The sequence below is a fragment of the Tachyglossus aculeatus genome, chromosome 11, assembly GCF_015852505.1.
Source record: "Tachyglossus aculeatus isolate mTacAcu1 chromosome 11, mTacAcu1.pri, whole genome shotgun sequence".
Lineage (NCBI taxonomy): Eukaryota > Metazoa > Chordata > Mammalia > Monotremata > Tachyglossidae > Tachyglossus > Tachyglossus aculeatus.
The window spans coordinates 3,121,135-3,140,175 of record NC_052076.1 but is presented as its reverse complement, the minus strand read 5'-3'; the positions used below and the strand labels follow the sequence as shown (position 1 = coordinate 3,140,175).

The 19,041-nt window shown below is 52.7% G+C and overlaps 1 protein-coding gene across 1 annotated transcript in view; it reads left to right on the top strand.

The window, feature by feature from the left end:
- Positions 1 to 14,960, top strand: part of STT3A (STT3 oligosaccharyltransferase complex catalytic subunit A) — a 28,469-nt gene extending 13,509 nt beyond the window's left edge. The window contains exons 8-18 of the mRNA XM_038754149.1: positions 346 to 510; positions 657 to 837; positions 3,504 to 3,659; positions 3,798 to 3,889; positions 7,814 to 7,969; positions 11,129 to 11,317; positions 11,454 to 11,570; positions 11,781 to 11,883; positions 12,063 to 12,251; positions 12,457 to 12,572; positions 14,717 to 14,960. Coding sequence (XP_038610077.1) covers positions 346 to 510; positions 657 to 837; positions 3,504 to 3,659; positions 3,798 to 3,889; positions 7,814 to 7,969; positions 11,129 to 11,317; positions 11,454 to 11,570; positions 11,781 to 11,883; positions 12,063 to 12,251; positions 12,457 to 12,572; positions 14,717 to 14,755 — 1,503 coding nt within the window. The 3' untranslated portion in view covers positions 14,756 to 14,960. The remainder of the gene's footprint in view (positions 1 to 345; positions 511 to 656; positions 838 to 3,503; positions 3,660 to 3,797; positions 3,890 to 7,813; positions 7,970 to 11,128; positions 11,318 to 11,453; positions 11,571 to 11,780; positions 11,884 to 12,062; positions 12,252 to 12,456; positions 12,573 to 14,716) is intronic.
- The last annotated feature ends 4,081 nt before the right edge of the window (positions 14,961 to 19,041 follow it).

Genomic DNA, 19,041 nt, shown 5'->3' with positions numbered 1-19,041 from the left:
CCTGGAGGAGGTGAGCTCTCAGTAGGGCCTTGAAGGGAGGAAGAGAGCAAGCTTGGCGGATGTCGGGAGGGAGGGCATTCCGGGCCTGGGGGATGACGTGGGCCGGGGGTCGACGGCGGGATGGGCGAGAACGAGGCCTAACGGTGAGGAGATTAGCGACAGACCAGTGGAGCCTAGTCGGAAGTGCTCTCCCCCGACTTGCCCAGAGGGCCGGGAGGGTCTCCGGGTTTCCGGAGGGAGATGGCGGCGGCCGGTTGGAGCCGTCGGCGGGAGGCTGGGAAAGCTGGGATAAGGAGCCGGCGCTTCGGGGGCCTCCGAGGAACCGTCCCGTCTGTGCCCGCCCAGGTGTCGTCATGGGGCGGCTACGTCTTCCTCATCAACTTGATCCCCCTGCACGTGCTGGTTCTGATGCTGACGGGCCGCTTCTCGCACCGCATCTACGTGGCTTACTGCACTGTCTACTGCCTGGGCACCATCCTGTCCATGCAGATCTCCTTCGTGGGCTTCCAGGTGGGCCTCCTCCCCCGGGCCTAGGGGCACGGGGCCGGGGGGTGGGCTCCTCTCCGGTTCCACGGGGGTGCAACAGTGGAAAAGTCCTGGTTGGGCCGGGCCCACGCTCCGTCCGCGCAGACCATCCGGGCCCGTCTCTCCCGCAGCCCGTGCTGTCGTCGGAGCACATGGCGGCCTTCGGCGTCTTCGGCCTGTGCCAGATCCACGCTTTCGTGGACTACCTCCGCAGCAAGCTGAGCCCCCAGCAGTTCGAGACCCTCTTCCGCAGCGTCATCTCCCTGGTGGGCTTCGTCCTGCTCACCGTGGGGGCCGTCCTCATGCTGACAGGTAGGGGCCCCGGGGGGCCGAGCGCTCCTCAGCCGTGGAGCCCCGCTTCGGGCCGGCCTGTCGGGGCAGTCGGTCAATCGGTTGTACGGACCGAGCGCTTACCGTGTGCAGAGCACCGTCCTAAGTGCTTGGGAGAGTACACTTCGGGCAAGTCACTTAACTTCTCTGTGCCTCAGTTCCCTCATCTGTAAAATGGGGATTAAGACTGTGAGCCCCCTGTGGGACAGCCTGATCACCTTGTAACCTCCCCAGCGCTTAGAATAGTGCTTTGCACATAGTAAGCGCTTAATAAATGCCATTATTATTATTATTACAGTGTAGCAATCAATCAATCAATCAATCGTATTTATTGAGCGCTTACTATGTGCAGAGCACTGTACTAAGCGCTTGGGAAGTACAAATTGGCATCACATAGAGACAGTCCCTACCCAACAGTGGGCTCACAGTCTAAAAGGGGGAGACAGAGAACAGAACCAGACATACCAACAAAATAAAATAAGTAGGATAGAAATGTACAAGTAAAATAAATAAATGAATAAATAAATAGAGTAATAAATATGTACAACCATATATACATATATACAGGTGCTGTGGGGAAGGGAAGGAGGTAAGACGGGGGGATGGAGAGGGGGACGAGGGGGAGAGGAAAGAAGGGGCTCAATATAACAGACCCATTCCCTGCCCACAGCGAGCTTCCAGTCTAGAGGCGGAGGCAGACGGGAATATTAGAGAAGCAGCGTGGCTCAGTGGAAAGGGCACGGGCTTTGAAGCCAGAGGTCACGGGTTCAAATCCCGGCTCTGCCAGTTGTCAGCTGTGTGACTTAACTTCTCTGGGCCTCAGTTACCTCATCTGGAAAATGGAGAGAAAGACTGTGAGCCCCCCCATGGGACAACCTGATCACCTTGTAATCTCCCCATCATCAATCGTATTTATTGAGCGCTTACTATGTGCAGAGCACTGTACTAAGCGCTTGGGAAGTACAAATTGGCAACACATAGAGACAGTCCCTACTCAACAGTGGGCTCACAGTCTAAAAGGGGGAGACAGAGAACAAAACCAAACATACCAACAGAATAAAATAAATAGAATAGATATGTACTATCCCCAGCGCTTAGAACGGTGCTTTGCACATAGTAAGTGCTTAATAAATGCTATCATTATTATTATTATTATTATTAATATAAAGAAATACGTTGCAGATATGTTAATTCGTGGTGTGGGGCTGGGACGGGGGGGTGAATAAAGGGAGCAAGTCAGGGTGACGCAGAGGGGAGGTGAAGAAAAGGAAAAGGGGGCTTAATCAGAGAAGGCCTTTTGGAGGCTTTGAAGAGGGGGAGAGTCACTGTCTGTCGCATATGAGCCCACTGTTGGGTAGGGACTGTCTCTATATGTTGCCAACTTGGACTTCCCAAGCGCTTAGTATGGTGCTCAATAAATATGATTGATTGATTGATTGATATGGGGAGGGTGGGCGTTCCAGACGTGAGCGAGTGGTCGGCGACGAGCTAGACGAGATGGAGGGACAGTGAAAAGGTTAGCATTGGGGGTGCGAAGCGTGTGGGCTGGGTTGTAGGAGAGTGGCAAGGTGAGGTAGGAGGGGGCAAGGGGATTGAACGTTTTAAAGCCGACGGCGAGGAGGGGCCCAGCTCCCCAACCCTCCTCCAAAACCTCCCGGCGAAAGAACCCAGGACCGGGAATCAGGAAACCCGGGTTCCATAACCAGTTTAGGCTTGAAGTTTTCTGGGAGAATTATCACTGTTATTAGGGCGTTAAGCGCTTTCCCTGCTCCAACACCTGGGGTAGGTCCAAGGTCATCAGATAACGATAATAATAATAATTATGGTACTAAGCGCTTACTAGGTGCCAAGCCCTGTTCCGAGCGCTGGAGTAGATACAAGGTAATCCGGTTGTCCCACCTGGGGCTCACGGTCTTTATTCCCCATTTTTCAGATGAGGTAACTGAGTCAAGCGCTTAGTACAGTGATCTGCACACAGTAAGCGCTCAATAAATACGATTGATTGATTGCAATGCCCTCCCTCTGCCCATCCGCCAAGCTAGCTCTCTTCCTCCATTCAAGGCCCTACTGAGAGCTCACCTCCTCCAGGAGGCCTTCCCACACTCAGCCCCCTCCTTCCTCTCCCCCTCGCCCCCCTCTCCATCCCCCCGTCTTACCTCCTTCCCTTCCCCACAGCACCTGTATATATGTATATATGTTTGTACATATTTATTATTCTATTTATTTATTTTACTTGAACATATCTATTCTATTTATTTTATTTTGTTAGTATGTTTGGTTTGGTTCTCTGTCTCCCCACTGTTGGGTAGGGACTGTCTCTATGTGTTGCCAACTTGTACTTCCCAAGCGCTTAGTACAGTGCTCTGCACATAGCGCTCAATAAATACGATTGATGATGATGATGATGAGTAAGCGCTCAATAAATATGATTGACTGACTCTCTGGGCCTCAGTTCCCTCATCTGTAAAATAGGGATGGAGATTGTGAGCTCCCCGGGGGACAACCTGATCTCCTTGTAACCTCCCCAGCGCTCAGAACGGTGCTTTGCGCATAGTAAGCCCTTAATACATGCCATTATTATTAGTAGTAGTAAGCGCTTAACAGATGCCCTCGTGGTTATTATTAATAACGTTCCTCCTTCCCGCCAGGAAAAATCTCTCCGTGGACGGGCCGCTTCTACTCTCTGCTGGACCCCTCCTACGCCAAGAATAACATCCCCATCATCGCCTCAGTGTCCGAGCACCAGCCCACCACCTGGTCCTCCTACTATTTCGACCTGCAGCTGCTGGTCTTCATGTTCCCAGGTCGGGAGTCCCTCTTCCCTTCGGTCCCCTCCCACCGTCGAGGTGCGCGGAGAAGCCCGGGGCCGGGCAGGGCGTCGCGTTGACGCCCCCCCCGAGCCCCCCCCGGCCTCCTTTGACGCCTTTCTCCCTCCCTCCCAGTTGGCCTCTACTACTGCTTCAGGAACCTGTCAGACGCCCGCATCTTCATCATCATGTACGGCGTGACCAGCATGTACTTCTCCGCCGTCATGGTGAGGGGCCGTGCCGGGGGCGGCGAGGGGCGGGCGGGGTGGCAGGTGGCACCCGGGGCCCGATGGCGGGGAGGGAACGGGGTGCCAGGGCCGGGGCAATTTAATCCGGACGGCAGCGGGGCGGACTGATCCTGGGAAAAGGCGGGTTCTGCCGCCGGAATCACGGGACCCCGAGCGTCACCAGGTCTTTTAGACTGTGAGCCCACTGTCGGGTAGGGACTGTCTCTATATGTTGCCAATTTGTACTTCCCAAGCGCTCAGTACAGTGCCCTGCACACAGTAAGCGCTCAATAAATACGATTGATGATGATGAGGGCCGGGAAAGCTTGAGTGACAGGGAGGTGAGCAAAGGAAGTACCTCTGAGTGGGAGAGGCCCATCCCCAGGCCTCGCTGTTCATTACAATCCAAAATGTAACTCCCCCAGAGCAGGTCACTCACGACAAACACACTCCCTCCCACACTCCCCTCCCTCCCACACACAAGCACCACAGGCCAGGTGGCCACACCACAGTCTTTTAGACTGGGAGCCCACTGTTGGGTAGGGACTGTCTCTATATGTTGCCAATTTGTACTTCCCAAGTGCTCAGTACAGTGCCCTGCACACAGTAAGCGCTCAATAAATACAATTGATGATGATGGAGTTGACCGGTGGGCTGTCCAGCCTAGGACTCCGGCTCCAACAGGGGCATCAGGTTGCCGGGAAAAATCGTGTCCCGGCTGCCCTTACGGTTGGGGACTCTTCTCTCTCCATCCCTGACTGTCCCCCAGTGACCCAGCACAGATTCATCATCATCATCATCATCATCAATCGTATTTATTGAGCGCTTACTGTGTGCAGAGCACTGCACTAAGCGCTTGGGAAGTCCAAGTTGGCAACACCTAGAGACGGTCCCTACCCAACGGCAGGCTCACAGTCTAGAAGGGGGAGACAGACAACGGAACAAAACCTAGTAACAAAACAAAATAAATAGAATAGTGAATATGTACAAGTAAAATAGAGTAATAAATCTATACAAACAGCTTTAATTATTTGTGCTCTGCACATAGTAAGCGCTCAATAAATACGATTGATTGATTGATTGATTTGTTCTGATGACTTGACACATGTCCACATATTTTGTTTTGTTGTCTGTCTCCCCCTTCTATCAATCAATCAATCAATCGTATTGAGCGCTTACTGTGTGCAGAGCACTGTACTAAGCGCTTGGGAAGTACAAGCTGGCAACATATAGAGACAGTCCCTACCCAACAGCGGGCTCACAGTCTAGAAGGGGGAGACAGAGAACAAAACCAAACATACTAACAAAATAAAATCAATAGAATAGATAGGTACAAGTAAAATAGAGTAATAAGTAAAATAAATAGAGTAATAATAGAGTGTGAGCCCATTGTTGGGTAGGGACCGTCTCTACGTATTGCCAACTTGTACTTCCCAAGCTCTTAGTCCAGTGCTCTGCACACAGTAAGCGCTCAATAAATACGATTGAATGAATGAATGAATATGTACAGGTGCTGTGGGGAGGGGAAGGAGGTAGGGCCGGGGGCTCAGTCTGGGAAGGCCTCCTGGAGGAGGTGAGCGCTCAGTAGGGGAAGGAACCAGTGGAGAGTGAGCGGTTGAATATGGAAGTGAAGGAGGGGAGGAGGGATGGGGCGAGAGTGTGAGCCCACTGCTGGGTAGGGACCGTCTCTATATGTTGCCAATTTGTACTTCCCAAGCGCTTAGTACAGCGCTCTGCACATAGTAAGCGCTCAATAAATACGATTGATGATGATGATGATGAGATTTCATAAGATGAGAGGGAATGGGGTCAGAAGCACAGGTGGCCGGAGTAGCACTTGAGAGGAGGGAGGAGAGCTCCTCCGAGGATACTGCTGGGAAAGATGGGAGAATGGCGGAGAGGGTTGAGAGCCGGGGGGTTGGAGAAGCGGGGGGAGTGACTTTGGGAAGCTCAGACTTGATGGATTTAATTTCGTTAATGAAGTAGGAGGCCAGACCGTTGGGGGTGAGGGAAGGAGGAGGGGGAGGAACAGGAGGCCTGAGAAGGGAGTTAAATACAAGGAAGAGCTGACGGGGACGATGGGCATGGCTGTCAATAAGGGAAGAGAAATCGTTTGTCCTGATCCTTCATGATCCTTCAGAGCTCTGAGTCCTAGATCATCCAACCCCCGCTGACTCCTCTCCCCCAGTTAGCCAGCATGGACCGCCCAAAACCCCCGACTCTCCTCTCTTCGACCCTGACTCTCCCGCATTGGAGCTCGGTGGAAAGATCCCAGGCTTTGGAAGCAGAGGTCGTGGGGCCAGCTGTCAGCTGGGTGACTTCGGGCAAGTCGCTTCACTTCTCTGGGCCTCGGTTCCCTCATCTGGAAAATGGGGATGGAAGACTGTGTGCCCCCCGTGGGACAACCTGATTACCTTGGAAGCTCCCCAGCGCTTAGAACAGTGCCTTGCACATAGTAAGAGCTTAATAAATGCCGTCGTTATTAGAGAAGCAGCGTGGCTCAATCAATCAATCAATCGTATTTATTGAGCGCTTACTGTGTGCAGAGCACTGTACTAAGCGCTTGGGAAGTACAAGTTGGTAACATATAGAGACAGTCACTACCCAACAGTGGGCTCACAGTCTAGAATCAATCAATCAATCGTATTTATTGAGCGCTTACTGTGTGCAGAGCACTGTACTAAGCGCTTGGGAAGTACAAGTTGGTAACATATAGAGACAGTCCCTGCCCAACAGTGGGCTCACAGTCTAGAATCAATCAATCCATCAATCAGTCGTATTTATTGAGCGCTTACTATGTGCAGGGCACTGTACTAAGCGCTTGGGAAGTACAAATTGGCAACATATAGAGACAGTCCCTACCCAACAGTGGGCTCACAGTCTAAAAGGGGGAGACAGAGAACAAAACCAAACATACTAACAAAATAAAATAAATAGAATAGATATGTACAAGTAGAATAAATAAATAAATAGAGTAATAAATATGTACAAACATATATGCATACATACAGGTGCTGTGGGGAAGGGAAGGAGGTAAGGTGGGGGGGATAGAGAGGGGGGCGAGGGGGAGAGGAAGGAAGGGGCTCAGTCTGGGAAGGCCTCCTGGAGGAGGTGAGCTCTCAATCAATCAATCGTATTTATTGAGCGCTTACTGTGTGCAGAGCACTGTACTAAGCACTTGGGAAGTACAAGTTGGTAACATATAGAGACAGTCCCTACCCAACAGTGGGCTCACAGTCTAGAAGGGGGAGGCAGAGAACAAAACCAAACATATTAACAAAATAAAATAAATAGAACAGATAGGTACAAGTAAAATAAATAAATAGAGTAACAGGTTGTCCCATGGTGGGCTCCCGTTTTCCAGATGAGGTAACTGAGGCCCAGAGAAGTGAAGTGACTTGCCCGAGGTCACCCGGGATTTGAACCCACGGCCTCTGACTCCAAAGCCCCGGCTCTTTCCACTGCTTTGGGGATGGATGGGAATGGGGGAGCGGGGCTGGAGGGTGGAGAGATATAAATTAACGGTGGCGAGATGTCTCCCGATTGGCCCTGCTTTCCAAAGCGGAGGGGGGACCTGATCGTAGCGGTGGAAAAGCACTTTTTTCACAGCCCCCTCCTCGTCCGGCCCTCACCGCCTCTGACCCCGGGGACCGGCCGGCGGATGGGGGGGAAACAGAGGCAGAGGCGCCGTCAGAGAACCCGGGCGTGGGCGAATTCACGCATCCCAAATCTGGGAGCCTGGACTCTCCTCGAGAAGCCTCTGGGCCCCGCGACGTTGGCCTCGGTTTCCCCAGATTACCGTGCCCAAGCAAGAACCCGGTGGGGCCGGACACGGGAGCGCCTAAAAGTACGAGGAGGGAGCCGCCGCGGGCAGGTGAGCGGGCGGGGACGGTGACCCCGTGTCCGTCCCGTCCCCCCCCTCAGGTGCGCCTGATGCTGGTCCTGGCCCCCGTGATGTGCATCCTGTCCGGGATCGGCGTCTCCCAGGTGCTGTCCACCTACATGAAGAACCTGGACATCAGTCGCCCCGACAAGAAGGCGAAGAAGCAGCAGGACTCCACGTACCCCATCAAGAACGAGGTGCGCCCGGGTCCGGGGCACGGGCTTCCCCGTGTCGCACTTTCCCAAGCTCAGTGCTTTGCGCATAGTAAGCGCTTAATAAAGGCTATCGTTATTATTATTATTATATCCAGTAAGGCCCATTTCTACTTCCAGAGCACCACCCTCAAAATCTCTGCATGATCAATCAGTGGTATTTATTGGGCGCTTACTGTGTGCGAAGCACTGTACTAAGGGCTTGGGAGAGTCCACTATAACAGAATTGGCAGACACATTCAATCACCTAATCGTATTTATTGAGTGCTTTCTGTCTGCAGAGCACTGTACTAAGCACTTGGGAGAGTCATTCATTCAATCGTATTCATTGAGCGCTTACTGTGTGCGAAGCACTGTACTAAGGGCTTGGGAGAGTCCACTATAACAGAATTGGCAGACACATTCAATCACCTAATTGTATTTATTGAGCACTTACTGTGTGCAGAGCACTGTACTAAGCTCTTGGGAGAGTCCAATGTAACAGAATTGGCAGACACATTCAATCACCTAATCGTATTTATTGAGTGCTTTCTGTCTGCAGAGCACTGTACTAAGCACTTGGGAGAGTCATTCATTCAATCGTATTTATTGAGCACCTACTGTGTGCAGAGCACACACTTGGGAGAGTCCAGTATAACAATTGGCAGACACATTCAATCACCTAATCGTATTTATTGAGTGCTTTCTGTCTGCAGAGCACTGTACTAAGCACTTGGGAGAGTCAGTCATTCATTCAATTGTATGTATTGAGCGCTTACTGTGTGCAGAGCACTGTACTAAGCACTTGGGAGAGTCCAGTGTAACAGAATTGGCAGACACATTCAGTCACCTAATTGTATTTATTGAGTGCTTTCTGTCTGCAGAGCACTGTACTAAGCACTTGGGAGAGTCATTCATTCATTCAGTCGTATTTATTGAGCGCTTACTGTGTGCAGAGCACTGTACTAAGCACTTGGGAGAGTCCTATGTAACAGAAGTGGCAGACACATTCAATCACCTAATCGTATTTATTGAGTGCTTTCTGTCTGTAGAGCACTGTATTAAGGACTTGGGAGAGTCATTCATTCATTGTCGTATTGAGTGCTTACTGTGTGCAGAGCACTGTACTAAGCACTTAGGAGAGACCAATATAACAAATTGGCAGACACATTCAATCACCTAATCGTATTTATTGAGTGCTTTCTGTCTGCAGAGCACTGTACTAAGCACTTGGGAGAGTCAGTCATTCATTCAATCGTATTTATTGAGCGCTTACTGTGTGCAGAGCACTGTACTAAGCGCTTGGGAGAGTCCAATGTAACAGAATTGGCGGACTCATTCATTCATTGTCGTATTTATTGAGCGCTTACTGTGTGCAGAGCACTGTACTAAGCGCTTGGGAAGTACAAGTATAACAGAGTTGGTAGACATGTTCCCTGCCCACTAAGCGCTTACAATCTAGAGGGGAAGACAGACATTAAATTAAATTGTGGATTGAGTTGAGCTATGATTTAGACCGAAGTTCTGTGGGGCTGAGGGTGGGCTTGAACATCAACGAGCGCCAACTGAGCGCTAGGAAAGGACCTGTGCAAGTGGGCCGGGCACCGGGTGGACTTCAGTACACTCCCCGGTGCCCGTCAGCTGGACCCAGAGCGTTGGGCCTCCCTTCTCAGAGGCTGAGCCGGGCCTCCGGGCATCAGCGTTGGCAGTGCCAATCTCTAAACGTTGCCCAATTGTACTTCCCAAGCGCTTCGCACAGCGCTCTGCACCCAGTAAGCGCTCAGTAAGTACGACTGAATGAACGAATCGAGCCTTGGCTAGGTGCGGAGCGCTCTGCCGGGTGGATGAGCCCCAGCGGGCAGCCCTGCCCTTGAGGCGCTTTCAGTTGGCATAAATGCCGTGGCCGGTGGAAAGGTGGCCAATTTGTACTTCCCAAGCGCTTAGTACAGTGCTCTGCACATAGTAAGCGCTCAATAAATACGATTGATGATTGATGAAAGAGCTGGGTCCGAGGACCTGGGTTGCAGTGCCCGTTCGTGCCTCAGTTTCCCGTTCCGCAAAATGGGGATTCCGTACCTGCTCTCCCTGGTACTTAAGCTGTGAGTCTACAAGGGATGGGCGACTGTGTCGAACCCGATTATCTTGCATTGACCCTAGTACGTAATGCAGTGCTGGGCACAGAGTAATCAATCAATCAATCGTATTTATTGAGCGCTTACCATGTGCAGAGCACTGTACTAAGCGCTTGGGAAGTCCAAATTGGCAACATATAGAGACAGTCCCTACCCAACAGTGGGCTCACAGTCTAAAAGGGGGAGACAGAGAACAAAACCAAACATACTAACAAAATAAAAGAAATAGAATAGATATGTACAAATAGAATAAATAGAGTAAAAAATATGTACAACCATATATACATATATACAGGTGCTGTGGGGAAGGGAAGAAGGTAAGATGGGGGGGATGGAGAGGGGGACGAAGGGGAGAGCACCTAAACAGTACCCAAATAATGATAACGGTGTTACTAAGGCCAAGCTACTGCAATACGGCTGCCAGCGTGGCTCAGTGGAAAGAGCCCGGGCTTTGGAGTCAGGTCAGGGGTTCGAATCCCGCCTCTGCCACATGTCTGCTGTGTGACCTTGGGCAAGTCACTTCTCTGAGCCTCAGTTACCTCATCTGTAAAATGGGGATTGACTGTGAGCCCCCCTGTGGGACAACTCAAACACCTTGTATCCTCCCCAGCGCTTAGAACAGTGCTTTGCACACAGTAAGCGCTTAACAAATGCCATCATCCCCCTCTCCATCCCCCCATCTTACCTCCTTCCCTTCGCCACAGCACCTGTATATATGTCTATATGCTTGTACATATTTATTACTCTATTTTACTTGTACATATCTATTCTGTTGATTTTATTTTGTTAGTATGTTTGGTTTTGTCTCCCCCTTTTAGCCTGTGAGCCCACTGTTGGGTAGGGGCCGCCTCTCTATGTTGCCAATTTGTACTTCCCAAGCGCTTAGTCCAGTGCTCCGCACACAGTAAGCGCCCAATAAATGCGATTGATGATGATGGTGACTGGGGACGGCACAGAGGTGGGAGTCGGGAGCCCCGCTCAAAGAAGATTCCCGGTGGGCAGCCCTGCCACGTGAGACCGGTTCCCCTTCCAGGTGGCGAGCGGCATGATCCTGGTCATGGCCTTCTTCCTCATCACGTACACCTTCCACTCGACCTGGGTGACCAGCGAGGCCTACTCTTCGCCGTCCATCGTGCTGTCCGCCCGGGGCGGGGACGGCAGCAGGATCATCTTCGATGACTTTCGGGAGGCCTACTACTGGCTCCGACACAACACCCCCGAGGTCAGGGCTCGAGGAAAGGCGGGGGGCCCGCGCGAGGTGGGAAGAGCGGGGGGCCAAGCGGCCCGCGGGCTGTCGTGTGGGAGGTGAGCCTCCTCTCCTCCATCCTCCCGCCGACCATCCATCCCCACCCCTCCAGGACGCCAAGGTCATGTCGTGGTGGGACTACGGCTACCAGATCACCGCCATGGCCAACCGGACCATTTTAGTGGACAACAACACCTGGAACAACACCCACATTTCGCGGGTGGGGCAGGTACGAGCAGGCGGCCCCAGGGAGCTGGCATGACCGTCTCCCCCTTTCCGACTGTGAGCCCACTGTCGGGTAGGGACCGTCTCTCTGCGTTGCCAGTTTCTACTTCCCAAGCGCTTAGTCCAGTGCCCTGCACGTAGTCAGCGCTCAATAAATACGGTGAGGATGTTGACCATCGTCCTCGAACCGGGCCCCCTTCCTCTGTCCCCTCAGGCGATGGCGTCCACAGAGGAGAAGGCCTACGAGATCATGAGGGAGCTGGATGTCAGCTACGTGCTGGTCATCTTCGGGGGCCTCACCGGCTACTCCTCGGACGGTAATCCACGGCCGGGGGGGGAGGAGGGGACGCGGGGTTGGGCCCCGTCGGGATGGCTCCCTGTTTCACCGGGCCGGGAGAGACGCAAGCCCCTCTGGAAAAGGGAGTCGCTTTTTCGGGCGCTCCCCCGGGAGCCGGGGCGCCGGGCTGAGGCAGCCCCTTCGCCCCTCACCCCCTAGACATCAACAAATTCCTGTGGATGGTGCGGATCGGCGGGAGCACGGACACGGGCAAGCACATCAAGGAGCACGATTACTACACGGCCACGGGGGAATTCCGTGTGGACCGCGAGGGCTCCCCTGTGCTGCTCAACTGCCTCATGTACAAGATGTGTTACTATCGCTTCGGACAGGTCTACACAGAAGCCAGTGAGCGGGGGGCACCCGGGGCCGGCGGGGGGCACGGGGGGCTCACCCCAGGGCCCTGAGGGCGGCCGGGATCGGACCCCGTTCCGGGGATTCGGCCTTCTCGTCTGCAAATCCGGAAGAATACTTGCCTCCCGGACTCGGGCACGCCGAGATTCCCCCCCGAGGAAGCCGGCGCCGACGGGCCTCTCGCTCTTCCCCGATGCAGAACGTCCGCCGGGCTACGACCGGGTGCGGAACGCGGAGATCGGGAACAAGGACTTTGAGCTGGACGTGCTGGAAGAGGCGTACACCACAGAGCACTGGCTGGTCAGGATATACAAGGCGAGTGGGTGCGGGGTGCGGGGTCTCCCCCGGGGACCCTCGGCGGGGGTGGGAGGGCCCCGGGAGCTCCCGCTTTGCATTTGGGTTTGGGGTCTCGGGGAGGCTGTAGTCATTCAATCAATCAAATTTATCCATTCATTCATTCAGTCGTATTTATTGAGCGCTTACTGTGTGCGGAGCGCTGGACTAAGCGCTTGGGACGTGCAAGGCGGCGACAGTGTGGCTCAGTGGAAACAGCCCGGGCTCTGGAGTCAGAGGTCCTGGGTTCGAATCCCGCCTCCGCCGCGTGTCTGCTGCATGACCTCGGGGAAGTCACTTCTCTGAGCCTCAGTTTCCTCACCTGTAAAATGGGGGTGAAGACGGTGAGCCCCCCGTGGGATAACCTGATCACCTTGTGTCCCCCCCCCCAGCGCTTAGAACAGTGCTTTGCACATAGTAAGCGCTTCACAAGTGCCATTATTATCCTTTCAAGGCCCTGCTGAGAGCTCACCTCCTCCAGGAGGCCTTCCCAGACTGAGCCCCTTCCTTCCTCTCCCCCTTGTCCCCCTCTCCATCCCCCCCATCTTACCTCCTTCCCTTCCCCACAGTACCTGTATATATGGATATATGTTTGTACTTATTTATTACTCTATTTTACTTGTACATATCTATCCTATTTATTTTATTTTGTTAGTATGTTTGGTTTTGTTCTCTGTCTCCCCCTTTTAGACTGTGAGCCCACTGTTGGGTAGGGACTGTCTCTATATGTTGCCAATTTGTACTTCCCAAGCGCTTAGTACAGTGCTGTGCACATAGTAAGCGCTCAATAAATACGATTGATGATGATGATGATAGAGAGACGGTCCCTACCCGACAACGGGCTCACAGTCTAGAAGGGGGAGACGGACAACAAAACGCAACACGTGGACGGGTGTCAAGTCATTCATTCATTCTTTCAATCGTATTTATTGAGCGCTTACTGTGTGCAGCGCACTGGACTAAGCGCTTGGGAAGTACAAGTCGGCGACATAGAGAGACGGTCCCTACCCGACAACGGGCTCACAGTCTAGAAGGGGGAGACGGGCAACAAAACGAAACACGTGGATGGGTGTCAAGTCGTCAGAATAAATAGAATTAAAGCTAAATGCACATCATTAACAAAATAAATAGAACAGTAAATATGTACAAGTAAAATAGAGCAATAAATCTGTCCAAACAGCGTGGCTCAGTGGGAAGAGCCCGGGCTTTGGAGTCAGAGGTCATGGGTTCAAATTCCGGCTCTGCCGCCTGTCAGCTGTGGGACTTTGGGCAAGTCACTTCACTTCTCTGGGCCTCAGTTACCTCATCTGTCAAATGGGAATTAAGATTGTGAGCCCCACGTGGGACAACCTGATCACCTTGTATCCTCCCCAGCGCTTAGAACAGTGCTTTGCACATAGTAAGCGCTTTACAAGTACCAAAATTATTATTATTATTATATACAGGTGCTGTGGGCAGGGGAAGGAGGTAGGGCCGGGGGGATGGGGAGGAGGAGGGGAAATGCGGGGATCCATGTACTGCGTGGCCTTGGGCAAGCAGTTCACCCTGTACTGCTTAGAACAGTGCCTGGTACGTAGTAAGCGCTTAACAATTATCCCAGTCATTATTACTGTTTATTATTTATTGTTTATTTATTTATCGTACTTGTCGTACAAGTAAAATAGAGTAATAAATCTGTCCAAACAGCGTGGCTCAGTGGAAAGAGCCCGGGCTTTGGAGTCAGAGATCGTGGGTTCAAATCCCGGCTCTGCCGCCTGTCAGCTGTGTGACTTTGGGCAAGCCACTTCACTTCTCTGGGCCTCAGTTACCTCATCTGTAAAACGGGAATTAAGACTGTGAGCCCCCCGTGGGACAACCTGATCACCTTGTATCCTCCCCAGCGCTTAGAACAGTGCTTTGCACATAGTAAGCGCTTAACAAATGCCATCATTATTATTATTATTATTATTATTAGTAAAGTGGGAGCAAAATTCCTGCTCTCCCACCCACTTAAGGCAGTGAACCCTGGGTGACCGATCCGATCTCGCTTGCACAGGGCATGGCCCGAAGCGAGCGTTCAGTAGACGCCACTGTCATTGTTTTTGTAACCGTGATTCCTCCCACCGACCGCCCGCTTTGCGTTGCAGGTGAAAGACCTGGACAACCGCGGCTTGTCGAGGACATAGGCGCGCCCACGCTCTCTCACGCGCCGCACTGAGCGGGCCCTCGCCGAGGACGCCCAAGATGTCGTGTGTTTTTTTTTTACATGCAGTTTGTAAGGACGGGGAGGCCCCACCTCGGGCCGGGCGGAGTGATTTTTATAATTCCCGAGCGGGTCACCCAGTGAAAGCCGTGGTTTGCCGGAGTCAATTAAAGGGGGAAGAGAGACGACGAGGCCGCGTGGAGTTTGTTGGGGGGCGGCGGGAGGGAGCGGAACTGGGCCCGTGAGTGGGTTGGACTGGGGTCGTGCTCCTTCACCGCCCGAGTCCAACCTTCTGGGGGTCGCCCAGGTACCCGATCAGGGGGTCTCCTGGATGCGATAGGGTGGACCAGGCTTGCTCTCTGTAAGTGGAAGCCAACGCCCTCCCCGACTCGCTCAGCCGCGCCTACGTAGGTCCGGGAGTGTGGCCATCACACCGAACCCCCGGGCAACTTTGGGGAGACGGAACGACGCCGGAAAACCGGCGGACCGACCCAGCAGCGAACCCCTCCCCGTCGGGTCCCTAAGAACCCCGCAACTGGAACGGGTGATAACGGGCTGCTCCTCCGCCAGCCCCGGGGTTCCCTTGCTCCCGTGCCTTCCCGCTGACCTCCCACCCCGGGGGTCTCTCGTCGCTCAGACGGGAAGGGGAATCGCAGCATCGGGGGTGGGCGGTCCAAAACCGAGAGGTGGGTACACTCGGGTCCTAGCCGCGACTGCCCTTTGTGGAAGGTGAGCATTGGTTTGGCCCGATTTGGGAGAAGGGAGCAAGGGGCCGGGAGCTTCAGGGGGAGTCCCGCTCCGCTGCCGCTGGTCTGGCCGACTCTGCAAGCTGCCAGGACTTCATTTCTCCTCCCTTTGATCAGGAGCGGTCAGTCAGTCGGGTACCAGTCAATCCCAGGCCCAGCGGCCTTCCCTCCCACTTCCACCCGGCCCTACAGCGTCTAGGCCCAGCGAGGGCTGCAGGGATCCATGAGCTGGCCCCGGGTGGGATGGGGATGAGAACTAGTCAATCAATCAATCAATCGTATTTATTGAGCGCTTACTATGTGCAGAGCACTGTACTAAGCGCTTGGGAAGTACAAATTGGCAACATATAGAGACAGTCCCTACCCAACAGTGGGCTCACAGTCTAAAAGGGGGAGACAGAGAACAGAACCAAACATACCAACAGAATAAAATAAATAGGATAGAAATGTACAAGTAAAATAAATAAATAGAGTAATAAATATGTACAACCATATATACATATATACAGGTGCTGTGGGGAAGGGAAGGAGGTAAGATGGGGGGATGGAGAGGGGGACGAGGGGGAGAGGAAGGAAGGGGCTCAGTCTGGGAAGGCCTCCTGGAGGAGGTGAGCTCTCAGCAGGGCCTTGAAGGGAGGAAGAGAGCTAGCTTGGCGGAGGGGCAGAGGGATTGGGGGGCATTCCAGGCCCGGGGGAGGACGTGGGCCGGGGGTCGACGGCGGAACAGGCGAGAACGAGGTACGGTGAGGAGATTAGCGGCGGAGGATCGGAGGGTGCAGGGTGGGCAGTAGAAGGAGAGAAGGGAGGTGAGGTAGGAGGGGGCGAGGGGATGGACAGCCTTGAAGCCCAGGGTGAGGAGTCTTGCAGTAAGGGAGAAGAGCCTGAAATTCTCTCTGCTACGTGGGCCTGGGTCTCTGGGGTGGAGGGAGGGGATTGCAGCTCTCCGTTCTCATCCCAAAACAGACATTGCTAGTGCAGGGTTGGGCTGGGGACTGCAGGTCCGTGTACCCTGCTCCTCACGCGTGCTGCAGACGTGGTTAAAGTTCCCCCTTTCCTGTCCGTCCCAGTTTGGGGATGGAGGATGAGGTGATCTCTACCCCCAGCCTGGCCCCTCTCTGATGACGTTGCCTCTCCCCTCATCCGTCCTAAATCAGAGGCCTCACCCCAAAGTAAACTTCTCTGCTGTCCCCGTGTGAACTCACGACACCAGGTAGGAGTTTATGACATTGGCAGCCAGAGCCGGGGCGGACGGAAGGCCCCCAAATAAAAATAATGGACATAAAAGTCTCCGGAATTGGATCCGTATTGGACAAGTGACCTCCCTAGGTTACCCACAGTTAGAGAGTCCCCCTCTCCATCCCCCCATCTTACCTCCCTCCCTTCCCCACAGCACCTGTATATATGTATATATGTTTGTACATATATTTTTACTCTAATTTATTTGTACATATCTATTCTATTTTATTTTGTTAGTATGTTTGGTTTTGTTCTCTGTCTCCCCCTTTTAGACTGTGAGCCCACTGTTGGGTAGGGACTGTCTCTATATGTTGCCAATTTGTACTTCCCAAGCGCTTAATACAGTGCTCTGCACATAGTAAGCGCTCAATACGATTGATGATGATAGAGATTACCACACACCTGTAAATCTAGAGCCCAGGTAGCTGAGAGGGATGGAAAAAACGGCTTTAACCGATTCTATAGGGTGATGTGGGGCTGCAGTGGGGGTCAATTACTGATTTTTAAAGAACCTGGCCATAATTCAATCAATCAGTAGTGTTTATTGGGCACTTACTCTATGTACAACATTATACTGAACACTTTGGAGAGTAAAGTGCAAGAATAGATATACTCGATCCTTGCCTACAAGGATTTTACAGACTAGTTGGGTTGATAGATGTTAAAATCAATTACAGAGGGAGGTGTACAATCCGAAACCAACACCCTGTCTCTAATCAACCCTATTTTACAGGGTGAGGAAGCTGAAGCACAAGTCAATCAATCAATCGTATTTATTGGGCGCTTACTGTGTGCAGAGCACTGTACTAAGCGCTTGGGAAGTACAAGTTGGCAGCATATAGAGACAGTCCCTACCCCACAGTGGGCTCACAGTCGTGGCTCAGTGGCAAGAGGCAGGGCTTGAGCGTCAGAAGTCATGAGTTCTAATCCCGGCTCGGCCACTTGTCAGCTGTGTGACTTCGGGCAAGTCACGTAACTTCTCTGTGCCTCAGTTCCCTCATCTGTAAAATGGGGGTTGCTACTGTGAGCCCCACATGGGACAACCTGATTACCTAGTATCTCCCCCAGTGCTTGGCACATAGTAAGCGCTTAACAAATACCATTATTATTCCTTCTAGACTATGAGCCTGTTGTTGGGTAGGGACTGTTTATATGTTGCCAAATTGTACTTTCCAAGCGCTTAGTACAGCGTCCTGCACCAGTAGGCCTTTAATAAATACGACCGAATGAATGAACCCCCCAGGGGCCTTTCCTGAGGGGCCCCGCGGGGCATGATGCCCAAGTCGGAGGCCGGTTCATTCCCGGCGTCCAAAGCTTCGGCCTAGGCCTGAGGGGAGGCGGGGGTGCGGCCATTCCCCGACCCTCTGGTCCCCCGTCCCCCGTCCCCTTGCTCAGGAAAGGTCTAGGCCTGAGGCGCGAGCATGGCCAATGCCCGATCTCCATGCCCCGGCCCCCGGCCCCTCAATCAATCAATCAATCAATCGTATTTATTGAGCGCTTACTGTGTGCAGAGCACTGTACTAAGCGCTTGGAAAGTCCAAGTTGGCAACATCTAGAGACGGTCCCTACCCAACAACGGGCTCACAGTCTAGAATCAATCAATCAATCGTATTAATTGAGCACTTACTATGTGCAGAGCACTGTACTAAGCGCTTGGGAAGTCCAAGTTGGCAACATATAGAGACGGTCCCTACCCAACAGCGGGCTCACAGTCTAGAAGGGGGAGACAGACAACAAAACCAAACATATTAACAAAATAAAATAAATAGAAATGGAGAGAGAGAAACAGAGGGGGCAAAGAAACAGAGAGACGGAGAAAGAGAGGAAGAAATAGAGAAATGGAGAGAGAGAGAGAAACAGAGGGGGCAGAGAAAGAGAGAGGAAGAAATAGAAAAATGGAGAGAGGGCAGCGAAGCAGACAGAGAGACAAACAGGCAGAGACAGAAAGAGAAACAGAGACAAACAGAAAGAGAGAGAGGCAGAGACAGAGAGAGAGAGAGTTAATACAAGTTAATCAGGTTGGACACAGTCCCATAATCCCCATTTTACAGATGAAGTAACTGGGTCACGGAGAAGTTAAGGGACTTGCCCAAGGTCACATAACAGAGACAGGATCTGTTCAGGCTCAGATCCTTCTGATTTCCAGGCCCATGCTCGTTCCAGTAATTCAATCAATCGTATTTATTTATTCCTCGCTCAGGAAAGGCCGAGGCTGAGGCCTAGGCCTGAGGCGCGGCAGTGGCCAATGCCCGATCTCCATGCCGAAGCAGCGTGGCTCAACGGAAAG